The sequence below is a fragment of the Sarcophilus harrisii genome, chromosome 6, assembly GCF_902635505.1.
Source record: "Sarcophilus harrisii chromosome 6, mSarHar1.11, whole genome shotgun sequence".
Taxonomy (NCBI): Eukaryota; Metazoa; Chordata; class Mammalia; order Dasyuromorphia; family Dasyuridae; genus Sarcophilus; species Sarcophilus harrisii.
Genome location: NC_045431.1, coordinates 16,687,560 through 16,706,594, shown reverse-complemented (window position 1 = coordinate 16,706,594; position 19,035 = coordinate 16,687,560). Strand labels below are relative to the sequence as shown.

Sequence of the window (19,035 nt, the reverse complement as noted above, 5' to 3'; positions counted from 1 at the left end):
AACAACTGCTTCAAGTCTTATAAGTAATAAAATGATAATTAACAAAAAATAACTAAATTCCTAGAGAAAATAGCAAAAACAGCAGTAGTTTATGTTTAAACTGAGAAATTTATCTTATCCTCATAAAACCTAAGAGCTGGACAAATAAAGAGTATCTAGAAAGATATTTAAGATCTCTTTCAATTCAAATTCTGATTTTGTATTTTTTCCAAAATCACATTAGACCATTTGATGAAGCATGGGACCCATTAAAGCTCAAATTTTTAAAAACAAAACTACAAAGTAATGAGAAATGTGGCACCCTTTATACCAAGAAATTCAAATACATTGTGCAGAAAGTAATATAATAGTCATTCACTAATTTCCAAAACCTTGAAGACTGTATGTGTATCCTCAACAAAATACTTCTGTGGAGATTCTATTATAAGATACATGGAGAATATGTATTTTATCATTCTCAGAAACCACCCATTTGGGTTGGGATGTAGGGGGAAAGGAAAGGGAGGAGGAGACAGGAAGAGAAAAAACTGGTAAATAATACAGACATAAGCCTAAAACACATTTTTACTAACAGCACCAAAATTTTCCTTCCTTTTTCAAAAGCCCCCAATTACAAACACAACGTGTGTTGTATTATTGTTATAATCGGATTCATGCAACTTTTAGCATGCTCATTAAAAATACATGTTATTGATGAGGAAAATCTGATGATCAACAGACACTCACTGAAAAAAAAAATCTGTCTTAAAGTAACTCACACTGCATTCTGAGATATGCTTACCTTTGTTAAGGTCACAGGCAGTTGTTCAGAAGTGTGCGACTAGCAGGCAGAAACCTCGATTATTATAGAAAGACTCTAGCCTCTTTATTGTTAGATTGCTGACAACAAAGATTTGGGACTAGACAAAAATGGAAAATAATAAGTTTCTATTTCTATAAACGTATAATGCTAACTGTTCAAAATCAAAACAAAAACAACTGTGCTTAACTCACAAAGACAAAATTTCTTGATTTACCCTTTATTCTCCTCAATCTTCTAAGAAAATTAAATAAAATTATTTCACAGGGAATACATTTTTAGAAATGGCCCAAGCAGGAATTTGCTTAGTCACACATATTTTAGAAAAGTTGGGGGTTTTCCCTTATTTTCCTCAAAGAATAAGTGAATTTTTTAAAAAGAACATCTTTAATAGGAAGATGTATCTGTTGCATTCTAAGCGAGTAACTCTCAAACTCAGTAAAATACTCAGATTCTTGAGCATCACAAATACAATGTGTTAGCATTTTTAAAAAATTCATTATGTCAAAATATTTACTATACATATCCTTATAATATTAAAGTAAAAGCACACATATGAGTGAACGGAACTCATATGTAAAAGTACACTATTCCTATTTAAAAGTACAACATTAGTCAGTACATTCTGAGTTGTTTTCTCACCCAATTCTTCAAAGACATACAAACAACAAGTGATTATCCCCTCCTCTTCCTGGTTCTGTCCTCAGTCTTTGATCACTCCTTAACTGTCTGCTTTACTTTATTTCTAACTATAGGTCTTTCTCCTCAGACTATCTCCTCAGACTCAGAAAGTACTACTCTTCTCTATCTATGTTCACTTCCCCTTAGTTAACTCATTCCCCTTGGACAAATTATAACTTATGGGAATTAATTTCAAATTTACATATTTAGTACCAAGCTTCAAGCTGTAATGCATGTCTGTGTTTCCAATTGCCATGTTAGCTTTATGTGGATTTGTGTTGTCAATTCACACTTGTCACATCCAAAATAAAATTCATTAACTCTACACCAAAAATATCTTCCCTTCCCTACTACTCCTTCATTATTAGTAACAATATGTTCTTTCAACTTTTTAAGGTTAGAGATCTTGGGAGTTGGTCCTTCAACTTCTATACCTTATCTGGCACTCAATCTAGTTGATTTTTCACTAAAAATATCTCCTGCATTCACATATTCTCCTCTATTTCTATTACTACCATCTTAGTCTATGATGGTATCATCCAACATCTGAATTACTACAAAAGCCTCCAATATCTATTAACCTTAAATACCACTGCCAGACAATTTTTTCTTAATTACAACTTTGATCAAATCACTCAGCTCAAAATTCTTTAATAGCTCCCTATATTAAATCCAAATTCTTCTCCCTGTCTTTCTAGATTCTCCATAAACTGGTCAAATGCTATCTGACCCATTTAACTTCATTTTCCAGTCATCTTAAATTCACATCCTCTGTTCTAGTCAAAGTATCCTCATTATCTCCTGAATACTTCATGTTCTTATTTGCCTCTGCCCCTTCATTCAGGTGTTTGGCTCACTTTCCCTACTAGCTCCCATCTGTCTCATTCTCATCTTCCAAGGATTAGATCAAATTCCAACTATTCTGTGAAGAACATTAGCGTCCAATGCACTACACCCTTTTCTGATTTGCTACTGTGCCATGATCAGTGGTTAATAATTTAGCACTTAAAATATTTTCTAAATGTTTCATGTGTACAAATATTCTCTCCTCAACTATACTGAGTTCTTAGTAAGGACATACAAATATAGTATGCATTCAAACAAAACCTTCTAAGTGAAGAACCAAGTAAATTTCCTTCTCCCAGTTAATAGATTTGTCCCTTCATTACTTGAACTGTCCTATACTCCTTTAATTAAAAAAAAGAACAAAAAAGATTACTTAAGTAATCTGAAATGAACTGTGAAGTCTGAAGGATTTATATAGGATTCACATTCTTCAATATGCTTTAAACTTGAGTGAAGCTAAAAGTAAAAAGATAGATTAAAAAAAAAAAAAGAAAAAAGGCCAAGTGCTATAATAAACATGACTAAAAACACTGGTTAAGAAAATCTTCATATGCCCAGTAACTACATGATATAATACATAGAAATCAATTAACCTGAGCTTTGATTATTATACTCTACAGAAGAGAGAGACTGAATATCGATAGAAAGAAAAGAGCTTTCTAGACAGGATCCTTGACTATCTCAAAGATATGGCAGTTTTTTGTTTTGTTTTGTTTAATATTCTCCCAGATGTCAAAAAGTAATTTGGAGTCTAAAACCTAAGATGGCCAGCCAGGCAGCCCAGTGGATAGAGTGATAGGCCTGTAGAGAGCAAGATTCATCTTCCTGAGTTCAGATCAGACTTCAGACACTTACTGGCTGCATGATCTTGGGCAAGTTTTTTAACCCTGTTAGCCTCAGTGTCCTCATTTGTAAAATGAACCAGAAAAGGAAGTGGCCAACCCATAACTTTGCCAAAAAAAACCCCAAAAGGCATCACAAAAGGTTGGTCACAACTGAAAAAAAAAAAAAAGAATGAACAACAAAACTAAACTATGTTTAAAGAAATGAACTGCATAGTCAAAGTTAATCTTTGAAAGTTCAATTTTTCATCTAATTTGTATAACTATAAACCTTCCAACCCTGTTGCAGCTATATCAATAAACAAGATAGCATAATGAAGAAGGTTTAAAGAAAACAAAAGAATTATTTTTAAAGTAATCAAACAATCAACACATTTGGAGGGAAGGGATACTAAAAAAAAAAAAAAAAAAAAAAAAAAAAAAAGTTCTGCTTCCACATTAAAAAGGAGATACAATAAAATATTAGTCCTGTTTGGAGTAGAATTGGATGTTAATAAATATTTTATGCTTGCATGCATTTTAATGCCCAGGACTGTAAGCAAAAGTCAACCTCTCCCCACCCCCTCAAAGATTAAGAAAGTTCAGTGCAACACTTCAATTTGCTCTCAGTAGTTGGAATAACAAAAAACAATCTACTGTTCAAAACAAGCCCATGGATTCTAAATAGTGAATCACAAACAGTGACAAGTGGCCAGCCCTCATTTTTACCTTCTGGAGAAGGCTCTGCTACTGTACTTCCAAACTTGAGGTATCCCTTGAGTCTGTGAACATAGCAGAGGAAAAATGCAGAGCAATTCAGGTGTGTAGAAAACCATAAGAAGGCAATTCTGCACAAATTCACACTCAATTTTTGAAAAGCATACCTTGCAAATTACATTGAAAACATGACATAGTTAATTACATTCTGGAAAACATTCTACCTTACAAAGGAACCTGACAGTGAAAATATGTATTCTCAGAGATTTTACGAAGAAAAAAGTACAGAAAGATAGCGGTGATGCAGCTAATTTATGTACATTTTCTTGACACAAATTATAAACTACTGTACCCTGGAGTGCTGACAAACAAGATATTAAAAGGTACATAAGAGAAAGTCAAGTCCATCTGAAATGCAAATATCTTCCTCAAATGCAAGAGATGTTATTTATTCATCTTTAAAACAAAAACAAACAAAAAAAACTAGACATCATGGGTTCTTGGGTCCTCCAATTTCGAAGATTCCTCAGTTTCAGGTCCCTCAATTTCATAATTCCCAACAGGAAAAGTGAAAAATGAAGAGAAAAAATTAACATAATCAGACAAATCCCTGATACCCATCTTTATGGAAACAGTAACCAGATGATCATTACTCAGAAACTAATAAACATTTTATGACCTCCAAACTTACTTATTTGGCTACTTCTGTATACCACAAAGTGAGTTATTTGATTAAAAGAGGATCAGCAGCAGCCCGTAACTGAAAGTACATAGATTAATTCTTATTTATAGGAAATTCCTAATTTCCAAATCCTTAAACTAACTTTTAATCTACTTGATTAATAAACTTACCCTGACCATTTTATAATGTTTGTAGAACTCTTTAATGATCAATGTGAATCTATGATCTACTTTATATTTAAGAGAAAGTAAGGGCTTTTTCATCAGAGGTCCCAATAACAACACTTCTAATATTCTGTATGTATATGTCACCAAAAAACAGACCTTACTCTGTGGACACAACACTGTATACAATGAAAAATGAATACTTTCTTTACTGAAGAATATGTTTATCTTTAAAATAAGAATATTATAGAAAAGTTTATGAAAGCCAAAATTTTAAGAAAACAACAGATAAAGTTACAAAGCATTAAATTTTTTCTTAATGTCTTAATATTACCTTTTCCCCAGCTATCAGAATAGTGGAGAACCCCACCAATAGAATGATACAGTAAAAATCCCATTGCATCCAAGACAAAGAGGTTCTTTATAGACAAAGTTGTTTGCAAGTTCCAGATGACGGCTCAAAATAATAGATCCTGTTGACCTGGTGATGACAAATTCTCACAAATAACATGATAAAATACTTTCACTTGTTCCATATCCACCTGACATGACAGCACAGAAAAATGTCATATTATAAATTATTTTAAACAACTGACAAGAGGGGGTTTTACTAGAAGGAAAGAGCATGATGCAATGGAAGAGCTAGCTGGACTTAGAAGCAAAGCCTAGATTCAAAGGCTAGCTACACTGCTTACTGTCCAATCTTGGGAATGTGCACTAAGTTTTCTAGGCCTTAACTTTCTTAGCACAAAAATGAAAAGGCTTGGCCTAGACAGGTTTCCAGGTTTTTTTCTGGCTATAACTCCACAATTGCCATCATGTTTTTGGCAACAAAATTCAACAGCCTTAAATTTGGACATTCCTTCCAACCACATGTTAAATAAGTCAACTTCACTGAAAAAAGAAAACAAAAACAAAAAAGAAGTAACAGATGTCTTTAGCATATTGTTTGTGGTGATTAAACAAAGTTGGTCTCAGAAGACTTTATTTGTAACATGACACTTGCCTCTCTGGAGCATTTTTCAACTCAGAGTATTAGAAATAGAAAAAACTTACTAATATTGTAAATTACAGTTTTTAAACAAAAGAAATAGTGATGAAAACACTGTATCCAGAAACACTAAAGTCACTAACATTATTAACAAAATCTCCCCTTACAATGCAGGTTGGCACCCTCTCAGCAAATTAGTCCTTAAGAGGGTTCTGAAAAGCACTGAGAGATTATGTGATATGTCCAGGAGGAAAAATTTGAATTCAGGTTTTCCTGGCTTTTAAATTAGCTTTTATCTACTCTCTTCTAAAATCCTTTGTGAAAACAAATTTACAAAACAATTTCAAAGGGCCTATTAAATTATTTTAATGTCCTTTTATTAAATATATATCTATTAAGGTGCTCCCATGTGCTAAGCACTGTTTTTGGTGAGGGGGGTAGAGAAATAAAACTTAAATTGGCCCTACCTTCAAGAAGTATAAATTCTATTGAAGGAAATAACACATATACAACAAAAGGTAGGTGGGTGGATGGATGGATGGATGGATGGATTCAAAGAATGAATGATACAAGTGAATTGCAAAGTATAAGAATCAGGTCAAAATCAACCTATCCTATTTAGCCCCAAAATAGAACACATCTCTAAGTTTGGTCCTAACATATTTATGAGGTGAAAATATATCCTAGTCAATCAATCTACCCAATCTTTGAGATTAAGTGAGAAAAGTCCTTGAAAGTTCTTGGATAAGGTGATATTCTAACTAGTACATGACTTAGGTATAAGTGAGACAGACTGGCACAAAGTCGCCCATCTCACTCCCTCTTCCAGAGTCATCAAAGTCCACTTGGAGACTGAGAAGCCACGAGTCGGAGTTGAGTTAGAGGCAGAAGCTGGCAGAGGCAAAAGACAAGCTACAAGAGCTCTTGGAACCAGGGAGGGAGAGAGGGCTCTAAGAAAGCTAACCGGGCCCAAGGAAAGAGACAAGACTTGGAAGGAGAAAATAAACATTTGGATTTTATCAGCTGGCTGCATTTTGAGTGATTATTACTTTGAACTAAGGCTGCCTCCAGAGAACCTCCCCTGAGAAACCTGCTCCCAGAGGGAACCATTATGTATTTGAAAAAGAAGAGAACACCACATTTTGGCAAGCAAGACCAGAAAGTCAGGACCGCAGATGGTCCAGGATACAGGCGATGACCTTGGAGTCCAATGTCTGATGAGGCTCTAAATGTTCCACAGCACCTGTCTTAACCAGTTTAAGAGCAGGGAATTTGATAAAATCCAATGGGGAGTTGTATAAAATCAGAGAACTAGTTAAGATTCCAAGAAATTCAAGCAAACAAGAAGACTAAATCACAAAGCAGTTAGGAAAGAATAAGTTGTAACAAGATTGAAAAAGGAGAGGGTTAGGTTGTAAAAGGTCTCTGAATGACAAAGGAGGTATATTTGATCTTAAAGGTGATAGGATGCTACTAACTTAGAGGATAACATGATCAGATCTGAGTTGGAAGAGTACTTTGGTTGCTCTGTGGAAAATGGACAGGATTGGGCAGAAACTTGAGGCAGGGAAATCAACTTAGTTAAGAAGCTGGAAGACTGGGAAAACAGTGAGATCTTCAACAGTAATCCGGAAGTTTGGAAGAGGGAAGGTTTAGGAGGGAAGCCAATGAGTTCAATCTGGGACATTAAGATTGAGATGTCCAAAAAACAACTGAAGCTGCAAATGTGAAGATCAGTATAAACAGATTTGAGAATCCCTAACATAGAGATGATAATTAAATCTGTGGGAGTTGATGAGATCATCAAGAAAAATAATACAGAAGGGAAAGAGAAGAGGATCCAAGACAGAGCCCTGAGGGACATCAAAGACCACATTCTCAAGAAATTTAACCATAAAAGGGAGGAAAGCTATAGCATGATAGCAAGCAGAGATGGATGGATCAAGTAAAGATTTTGGAGGGTAGGGAAGGATGTTTGGGTAAGCTGGAACATTGTGCTAGGTGCTGGTTATATAGACAAAATAGTTCCTGCCCTAAAAGCATCTTAATTCTATCAGATGAGATAACAGGTAAATAAATAAGGATACATAAAATATCAAAGATAAATCCAAAGGTTGTTTTGTTTTTGATAAAGAAGAAATTGGCATGTGGAAAAATTAAGAATAGTTATTTAAAGAAATGGAACCTGTAGAGGGCCAATATTGAATAAGTCTATGAACAGCAAGGGTTCAGTCCAGGTCTTACTTGAGACCTACTCTCTATTGGGATGAACTATTCAAACTATGGGCTCACCATCTCACTAACAATTGTAAAGCTACACTTGGTAAATTCAGGATAATCTTAATGGAGAATGCATGTGGCAGGAACAAGGCATTTTAACTATAAATTGAATCAAAGATATACTTGGTAAACTTGGGACAGGAAAAGGCATTTTACTATAGAATGAATCAAAGACATACTTGAGGTAAATATCTTGCTATGATAATTTCTTCTCTGTGATAAATATCACTACAATTCTGTTTACAATTCTGTGGATGTTACTGAACATCACAACTGTACTATTTGAAATTCTGTGGTTTTAGGTATTGATAGTTAAGGGGGAGACAGAAATGTCAAAGTGTGTATTGTACACTGACTCTGAAAAGGAAATGATGCTAGTGACACCAGACTAAAAAGCAGAAAACTCTGACCCTCACACTATAATAAAAAGAAGACTGCACAGAATATCTTCCTCCTGGTCCTCGGTTATTCCTTCACATTCCCAGAGAAGGGAGAGACTCCTTTGGCTGGACTAGAGTGCAAAAAGGGGACAGTGAATAATAATGTTAAATAATTAGGTAGAATAGAATGTGAAGGACTGTAAAAACAAAAGAAAAGAATTTATATTTGATGCAAAAGGTAATAGGACACTCCTGGAGTGGAAGAAGCAATGAAGTGATGTATATTGGATTTAAGAAAATTGTTGGGATGCTGCTTGGAAAACACAATGGAAAAGAACAGGAGTTTAAGAAAATTGTTGGGATGCTGCTTGGAAAATACAATGGAAAAGAACAGGAGGCAGGGAGGCAAATTAGGAGCCTACTGCAAGAAAGCAGATAAGAAGCAATGAGGACCTGAGGAAAGGGCAAGGCTAAGTGAGGGAAGGAATCCTGAGTGAGATGTGGTGGAGGCAGAGACAACAAGATTGAGCAATTGACTAAACAAGGGAGCAGCCTGACAGCTCAAGGCTAAGAACACCATTGGGGGAGGGGGAGACACTTAGATGATCGCCCCAAGACAGAAGGACCCACAAGCTTCAAAGGCCTGACTCAGTCTCTTCTCCAAAATCTGCTGTAGCTTCATGTCTCAAGAGAGAATTCACTATAATTCTGTTATAGGGGAAATTACTTTTTTTAGAATTATTGATAAAATGGAAGGAAATACAGATGCATACATGATGTAACAGAACTGTGTACCCCTGATCTTTGGGGGGGGAGAGGGGGCATGGACCTGGGTTGGAAAAACCCTAAATCTCAACCTCTCTTGACCATTGGAAGTATTTCCCCTGGTAATCAAGTAGGAGGGTAGGGATCCTCCCAAAGGTTGGGAGGGGTTGAGATTTAGGGTTTTTCCAACCCAGGTCCACGCCCCACCAAAGATCAGGAGTATACAGTTCTATTACATCATATATATAAAGTTTTCTCTGTGATGAGAGTATAAGCAGCCATGTCTTTGCATCCCCCACAATGCATGGCAGGCAGCATATCACACATAAAATCCTCATCCAACATACATCTGTTTGTTATTCCACTGACTCTACATTCATATAGTTGGAATTTTTAGTTTTTTTCTTAGCAGTTCTTGGCATTTCCTTGCCTAATAACACACTCAATACAAGTGATCAGGGTTGGAATGTGAACAGAAACACTATATTAGATACCTCTGAATAGTGATCATTTACAGAGCCCCTTTTCATTTCCTAAACAAATAAACTAACCAGCCATTATTCACCTAGCTTTACTATAATATCTATCAGAAGAGCTAGAAGAGACATACTTTTATATAAAACTCTACTTTCATTAGAACTACATCTTATCACGAATAAAAATAATCTATTTTGGAGAACAGCAATTGCCATGATCTTTCTGAAGGTTAAAAATTTAACAATCCTTATTATCAGCAACTTATTCTTTATATCTAAGAGGGAGCACAATACATATTAATACTCAGAACACTTGGGTTCTAATCTTGGTCACACCATTTAAACAACTTTAACAAGTAACAAAAGCCCACAGCCTTATCTAAAAATAAGGATAATTTTATCTGCCATAAATTTCTCACAAATTTGTTGTAAGTCAACAGGTAAGGTAAAAGACAGTGAATGTGAAAGTTTACTATCAATCATAAAGCATTATCCAAATGTAAAGCATCATCATTGTATTTGACCTGAACTTTCTCTAATAAAATGGGAACTCATTTGCACTTCTATTATTTTCAAAGGAGACAGAAAAGACTTACTCTCAAGATAAGACACTTCTATTTACTTAAAAACTAATATCAAATTGAGTTATATCCTTTTCTTCTCTCCATATGAATAACTCAGATCTTTATAATTCCCCTCAAAAAAGTAATAACTTAATAGCATTTTCCTAAACTTATTTTAAGATTTCAGATTATAACCTTTTTAAATTCTGAAGCCTAGAATTGTACACACTGTTCTTAAAAAAAAGTTAACTATTGTCCTGTAGGAAAGATTACTTCGCAGTTCTTAGGAATACTATATAGCATATTGATCTATTCAGTATCCTTGCTTACAAAGTACAGTGTTAATGAATAAATGTTTTTCACTATGAACCTAAAATTATCTCATATAATATTGTATATAATTCTTTCCATTGCCATATTTTAATTCACTTCTCACACTTATCAAAATCACTGTGAATTCTAATGACATTCCAAAATCACTCACATTGAACAACACTGCTTTCACTGAACTGCTGCCATTTGCAAACCAAACAAATAAATGGAATTATCATTCAATATAATAACAAAAATGAGAACCTATGAACCCCAATACAAACATACCTGTATAACTTTATTTCTCCCCAACTGACAATTATTTAGCAACAAACTATCTCTAGAATCAAGAGATTCTTACTGTTTATTGTGTCATGAGCCCCTCGAGCAGTCTGATGGAGCTTATAGACTCCATCCTGGAATAACATTTAAAATGTATAAAATAAAATATATAAAATTAAAGAAAATAAAAATGGAGGTTTTCCCCATGTCAGTTAAAAGAATCCTCTGAAATATGAACTATGGACTATTTGATGGTCTGTAGGATCCTGGGTTAGGACCCTTTGCTCAAGATTCAGACTTCCAAAAACATAGTTTCATATTTTTCCATTTTTTAAATGAATCTCTGATGTAGTATATAGCCAGATGGTACAATGACTAGAGTATTGGGTCTAGGGATATAAAGATCTGAGTCCAAATTATGTCTCAGAGACTCAGTAGCTATATGACCCTATTCATCGCTCATTTGTCTGTTTCCTCATCTATAAAAAGGAGAAGATAATAACACTCACCTCCCAGGATTCTTGTGAGAATCAAATGAGATATATGTAAAGCATTTTTGCAAACTTTAAAGATCTAGATCAAGTAAGCCATTAAAATCAATATCATCATCATGCAGAAAACAAGGTCCACCAAAAATGGTTATCACTGAGTTGATTGAAGAATCTTAGCAAATGATGGTCCATATAACTGAATTTTTTAGGCAACTGCACTTAACACTTTAAGCACCAAAACTTTTATTTAAACAACTTTTTGATAGAAATTGCTCTAAGATGATACTATGTGCACCCAGTCTCTCATAGCGGAACACACTGACTCTGTTTTGATAGATCCAATGCATAACATAAATACCTATTATTCTGCCAGGACAGTGCTTGGTACTGGGATCCTTGGACTGGGTAGTGCCACATTGCTTTTTTATAACTTTTTGACTCATTTTTCAGAGGACCTGGTCCTATAATATGCCTACAGCATGATACAGATGGATAAACTCAAATCTATATAGACATGGAAAGATACCTGATGTTGAATGGATTAAAGCCCAAGTATTAGTGTCTTTGCACCTATACACCAAGTCTTATAGCCATCTAGTGTCTATATTACATGTACAATACTAGAATTTCCTTTAACTTTCAGTGACCCTCAAAAAAGCCCTCACTACTTTTAATTTGCTACTTGATTTTCTACATACTAATGTGGATGATGAACTGAGAAAATGCTCCCATAAAATAAAGTGCACAGACTTTGTGACCACCATTATACTAATACTCTAGCACTGAGCACAAAGTGCTTTTCCACTTATTCTAGAGTCATGGAAAATAAAAATTCAAAACTGTTAGATATCAGACTTCTAAATAAATAATTATTTTGAAACATTTAACATTCTTTCTTGATCTGTTAATTCTATTTATCAAGAGATAAAAATTAGCTTGATATGAGTACTTAGCAAAGCCATGCTTATTACCTAGTGCTGCACTATTCTCAAGAAAATTAACGTCATATTAATTTTCACCAGTAATTGTCTGTATACAGGTAATAAGCTTAAAGATTTACAATTTAAAGGATACTCCCTATTCGAACAGAAGCATTTAAAGAACTTCTTTAACACAAGCTGAACTTATTATAATTACCAATAAGAAACAATAAAATTACTATTTAATCAAAAAAATATCAAAATCACTAAATATTCTGCAATGACATCCTAATCCTCTTGAAATTATGTAAATCACTGAAAACAGATTTTAAAAGACTAGGAATTTTTTTTTTAATTATCTTTTTACCAGGTCTTCCCTTTCATTTTAATTTTCTATATCAATCTACTGCTCATACTTTTTTTGTTCCTTTTTCTAAACATAAAGGTTGGGAAAACCTCTATAAATATTCATTTTACCTTCATTTGAATCAATTAAGCATTCATCTCTTCCTTTAATAAACAATATTTTTATTTCCATTCCTTTTGTTTTATTATATATAATCATAAATTTATAGGTGCTTCTATTTGAAAAAGAGGTAAAAGATCACCTGGAAAATCACAAACATAAATTATTAGAAAAATGTTCTCTAAATTTTAATTTCTATCATATATTTTGCATGATTTCTTTAGCATTCTTGTTTACATTCCTAAATATTTTACTCTTTCCTTCCAGTTTCCATTTTTCTTTACTATATTATCTTGCAACTGCTTTCCAACTTTAAAACTAACAACTTTGGGAGGAGGTGGAAGTATTATGGAATGGAAAAGCATACATTAATCATGTATTATAGCCCAAGATATGTATTAAATGCTGGAGATTCTAAGAGAAACATTAGATAACTGCTATTTTCATAAAGCTGATGCTCTAATTGGGGAAGAATAACCATAAATGAGGAAAGAGTTCATGCCAAGATGGAATGATCAAATGGTCCTTAGATTCTAATAGAAAAGTACTTGGCCAGATGGCAAAGCCCTGAGGACTTTGGGAAGCAATGGCAGAACAAATGGTCCCAGGGCAAGAGAACTGTGGCTCCAAGAGTCAGAGCAAAATGAAGATCTGGGAAACCTACAGAAGAATTGGGGATGGAGGATTTAAATCAGCATCCATCTCAGAGCTGATATCATTCAGTACAGTTGTGAAATAAATGCCAGTTTTAAGAACTATAAGAAACTTAATAGCAATAAAGGTTGAGTATCCAAATGAATTCATGATTCACTGCTTCTCCCTTCTCTGTGTACTAATGATTCCAACTTCTACTTTGCCAACATTTGGGAAGAAAGGAAAAGGAGACAGAATTTAAATCAGTCAATTTGGTTAAAAATATATATATCAAAATTACTATTAGATTCTAGCATTCCTTCAGTATTTCATTTGCCTCTCAAAACCAAAAGTTACTCAAAAAAGTTTTATTTGAACAGAAATATATCTTAGTGACTGATAAACTAAATATGTCCATAAGTAAATTAAACCTTAAAATGCTAAAAAGTTATCACCAGACACTGACATTTATTATTAATGAAAAAAAATTATTTCACTAAATGTTTTGGGAAAACACACAAGTTAACAAAAAATAAATGGGGAAAAATGAAAAGTTTCGATCTTGGCATTTTGAGTTTTTCTTACCTTCTGATGTTTTCCATCTTTTCCATAAATCTTCAACAGTAATATGCTTATCTTCTCTATGCAGATGGCTATGTTTATTAGTAGCATCCTTATATTTCATATCTTCTCTGATAAACTACAGAAGAAAAAAAACTAGGTTAAATGCTAGTAATCCTAGAAGGAAAATTAAATGTTATTCTTAATGAACTGATGAATAGAACAAATACTCAACTGTACTGCTAAAGGAAAAAAAAAAGTCTTATACTTTATTATTTATGGATAGAATTAGATAACTTCTGAAGTTGCCTCTAAAACTGAGAACATCTAGACACCAGAAAATACTAACTTTGGTCCGAACATAAGGAACATAAGGATGATGGGAGGCAGAAGCAGATATTGACTGAATGAATCAATCCCTAGTCAATTCAAGAAACAGAGTATCTAGTTGTTCCTTAATACTAGCATTATGCAGTGAAATTAAAAAACATTTATTTCTTCAACTATGAAGCTTCTTTTGGAAAATGGAAAAAGTTTATATTAAAATTTAAAGGAAGTTTTTCAGACTTCTTTTAAAATAAATTCCCAATTCTTATTTTTAAAAAACTGATGAAATATTTTTGATACTTTAGATTTATAATAAATAATTTTTGAGAAAAGATTATTTAAATAATTCTTAGCCACAGTATACTCCCAAATGTACTTCCATATACATACTTATACTATACAGGTTCACACATTTCATGTTGAAAAGGAACTAAGAGATAATCTAGTCCAACTCACCTCCACTCTCTTTTTCCTGTTTAACAGGAAATGGCAGTTTCAGAAGGTAAGGTGATTTGCCCAGTTATAAAGACTCCAAGCAGCAGAGCTCTAATTTGAACCATGCATTCACGCTACTGTGTCACAATGTCTTCTTAAAGTTATTTCTTATTAAGAAGATAATGTCCAAAGATATTCTATTATTTAAAACATTTGTATTTTGCCCTTTCTAAAACCAGATAAATGGCGGCAATAGCAGCAACAAGCAGGGATGGTGTCAAAGTTAAAGTCAAAAGTAACCAATAGTGGAGTATTGCTATCAGATTAGAAAAACATGATTTTCACACTTGAAAGTAGTTGCTCCTTAAGCCTTATCCATAATCTCAAATAAAGATATTGTATAAACTACAAAAAAATTCATTTTACTTATTTTGTTCAGAAAGTCAGTATGTAAGCGTAGTAGAAAAAGCTGCTGGCTTCAAGGTTGGAAATACTGATGTGTACTAAAGACCCTCAAAGACAATAAGCTGCAGTGATGGTGGTGGTCTACATTGCTAAGGGCAGTTTCCTTATCCATAGGAGTTCTGCAGGCCACTGAAATCATACTTTCAATAAGGACTCTATTCTTAATCCTTTGTTGTAGTGTAGTGTAGTAACACTAAGAAGAAAAGATTCTGATTCCCCTGATTGAGAAAGTTGGGAACAATCAATCACAAGGAGTTTTTTACCCAAAGAAGAGGTATAAAAATTTTCAAAACTTTGTGTTAAGGGAAAATTATAGGGAAGCGTACATAACTATAAAAAGACTGAAAAGTTTCAATGACAAATGAATCTTAGAAACCAATCAACAAGTATTGATAAAGTGCCTACTATGTGCTGGGCACTGAGCTGCTGACACAAGTACACAGAAAGAAATAAATTTTACTTGCAAGGGGTTTACAATCTAAGAAGGGAGATAACAAATATATATATGTATGTATATATATATATAATGTATGTACAATATAAATATAGTATTTAAGTATTTTAGTTAAATATAAGACAGTTTGAAAAAGAGAGCAATTGCCACAGAAAAGATTAGAAGGGAAGATCAGAAAAAGCCTTATGCAGAAAATGACACATGAAATATGTGTTAAAAAGAAAGAGATGGGCCTCATGAGATAGAATTGAGAAAGGATTCCATACATGTGAGAAGCTCAGTGAAAAGACACAAGATAGCACATATGATGGCATATGTGAAACATAAAGTTTGGAACATGAAGTATGAGAAAAGAGTGTCTAACGAGGCTCAAAAGAAGGGCTAACTTGATTAAATATCACTACCCACCAAATCAATCCAACAAACTATATCTATGATGCACTTTTCTCATGCAAGTCACTATGCTCTTTGTTACACATCAAGGTTACAAAGACAATCTGAAAAAGCAATTTCACTAAAGAGATATAATATGTAAACAGGCTTGCTTGACAAGGAAAAAGAAAGCACAAAGAACTAAGGGACCCAGAGAGGTTTCCTACTGGCGGGAATGTAAATCTTAAATGAAAATAAGAATTCTATGAGAGGTGGATCTCAAATCTATTAGGATGACAGGAAAAGATAATGACAAATGTTGGAGGGAATGTGAGAAAACTGGGACACTGATACATTGTTGGTAGAATTGTGAACTGATTCAACCATTCTAGAGAACAATAGGGAACTATGCCCAAACAGCTATCAAACTGTGTCACCCTTTGATCCAGCAATGTCTCTACTGGGTGTGTATCTCAAGGAGATCATAAAAGAGATAGCAGGTAGGAAAGGAGGGAGAAAAATATGGAGCACAGGGTTTTGGGAGAATGAATGTTGAAAACTATCTCTGTATGTTATAATGTCCAGACTAACTTTCTGGAGGGCCTCAGGATTACTCAAAGTCCTTGGTCTTTAGGAGGAGAAGTGAAGGAGGCAGGGAAGTTGCCAGATGGCTTGTCAAAGATGGATCCTGGACTCTGGAGTCTGGAGCCTGAAGTCCTCTCTCCTCAGCATGCTGTGGCAGAGAGGCTCTGACCCTCTCCCTCAGCCCTCCAATTCTTGCCTCGGATTACCTCAACACAACACATTCAGCAAGCACCAATCCTGAGAAGGGCCATCACATCATCATATGTTTACAGAACCATTATCACACATTGAGTAAGTAATTAGTCTTAAGTGCTTTGTTGTCTTAGATTCAAATTTACCTTTTCAGGGTTCTAGCCCTCTACAGCATGTATTTTGAAAAATAAAAAGCTATTATTATAAAAATAAAAGAAAGAAGTGGGGAGATTGCTCTGAATTGGGGAAGAGTTGGGACAGTTTGTGAAAAGGCAGAAAAGCTGGTCATAAAATGTCAAGTTTGAGAACAGCAAGAAAGCTAGTCTGTTTAGAGCACAGAGGGGATAAAAGGGAGAAATGTAAAATAAGCTTGGAAAGGCAGAATGAAGCCAGATCATGAAGAGTTTCAATATCAGGCTGAAGATTTTGTCTTTCATCCGAGAGGCTATAGTGAGCCACTAAAGATCCTTGAGCACAGAAGTAAGAGAGTCTTCTGGCATATATGTGAAAGACATATTGGAGAGGAAGAGAAACTAGGTACAAGGAAATCAACAATTCAGACAAGAGGGAATAAGGTTGTGAGTTATGGTGGTAGGTGCAAGAATAGAGAGAAAAAAAACAGATTCATGTTTTGCTATCAAAGTACAGCCAGAAAAACTGGTGCCTAACTGATTGGGTATGGAACAGTGATTCAAGATGACCAAGGTTATGAATCTGGATGACTAGCAGATTGGCAATGCCCTACACAGAAACACAAAGAGATTTCTAGGAAGGGTGGATTTAAGAAGAATATCAAATTTCATTTTCAGCATGGAAAAATGAAATTGAATCTAAAGTATCTAGAGGACCTTCATTTGGAAAAGTTCAATAAAGAAGATGATATGGAGGTGGTCACTCAGGAGTAAAAAATAGAACAAGGTATACCGATTTGATAGTCATCTATATAAAAATCATATTTAAACCCAGAGAAGCTAATGAGTTTCTCAATGAAAGAGAAGGCCAAGACAGAAATATATGGGAAACTCTTCTTAGAAGGCAGGATATGGATGAAGACTGAAATGCAATAAGAGAGACAATGTCATGACAATCCAAAGAAGAAGGATGATTCAGGAGGAGAAGGAATTGGCCGTTCATGTCAATGGTAAAGAAAATACAAGAAGAGTAAGAAACAAGAAAAATTCTTCCAATTTTGCAATTAAGATACCATTGGTAACCCTGAAGAAGTCAATTTTAATTGAGTGTTCCAAGAAAAAATTACGTGAAAAGGGGTTTAGATTTGAATGGTAGAGAGGAAGATGTTCAGAGTATAAACAGCATTTGGACTCAAAACAATGAATTTAGCATTCTGGGTTGATATTTCAATCCTAAATGTAAAACTGTACATTTATTCTTTAAAATTTCTCTTTAGACTCATTTCATCATTATAGTCTGCCACAAGTGAACAACCAGCCCACAAACAGCTGGACACACGTGCAAGACCCTATTCGCAAGTGAAAGGAGATAGGCTCTATTAAGAAATAAGACACGAGTATTTTAATAACTGCAAGCTGTATGTACATAACCTAAAATCTAAATCTAAAACTTTATCATCACATGAAAAATGACAGGACTGGAGGAAAAAGACCATCACAGCAAGACAAAAAGGAATTTTAAAAACATACCAGAATTGTTGTAAGGATTCAATGAGATATTTATAAAACTCTTAGTACTACTCCTGGACACTAAGTATTTGCTTATTACTCTGCTAATAAATGTCTATTGACTAACCGGTGGTACAAAATGGGAAGTTCTGTCCCCTTTTATATATTCTAGTTTATTAATTCTCCAACTGTGATCTGATGGCAGAACATGGGACGACTAGCACCATACATTACATACATTAGGAAATAAAATACATTGGCTCAATTAAAATGAAGGAAGTGAAAGCCTGTGCTGTTTAAACAAACCAAACTTAGAAGGCCAAAGGACATAGATTTGCACCCTGACTCTGCAATTGGACCCCTGGGTGACCAAACAAATTAGTTAATCTCTGTGGGCCTCATAAAAGGAGAAAGTTGAACTTTCATGTTTAATATCTTTTCTAGCTCAAAATCTGTGGCATTATTATCTTAGCTGATCACACTGAACATGCAAAAGAAACAACCTGATATTTAGAACTGTATTGTTTTTGAAATTATGCAAACAAATCAGCAAGTTAATTACAGCTTAATTTCTAAACACTTTGAAGGAAATTAGGTGATTCTGGAGATCTATGGAACCCTTGACAAAAAAAAAAAAAATCTCATTCCTATATTACATAAATATAGAATTTTAGAAACAGAGCACGTCATCTCAAAATCCTACTCAATAACAGAGAACTATCAATAGTAGAGAAT

General features: G+C 34.1%; 1 protein-coding gene across 5 annotated transcripts in view; it reads right to left on the bottom strand.

The window, feature by feature from the left end:
- Positions 1-19,035, bottom strand: part of STIM2 (stromal interaction molecule 2) — a 134,376-nt gene that overhangs the window by 42,666 nt on the left and 72,675 nt on the right. For all 5 annotated transcript variants that reach the window (XM_031941950.1, XM_031941945.1, XM_031941948.1 and 2 more), the window contains one exon: positions 13,855-13,969. In XM_031941950.1, the coding sequence (XP_031797810.1) occupies positions 13,855-13,969 (115 nt within the window). The remainder of the gene's footprint in view (positions 1-13,854; positions 13,970-19,035) is intronic.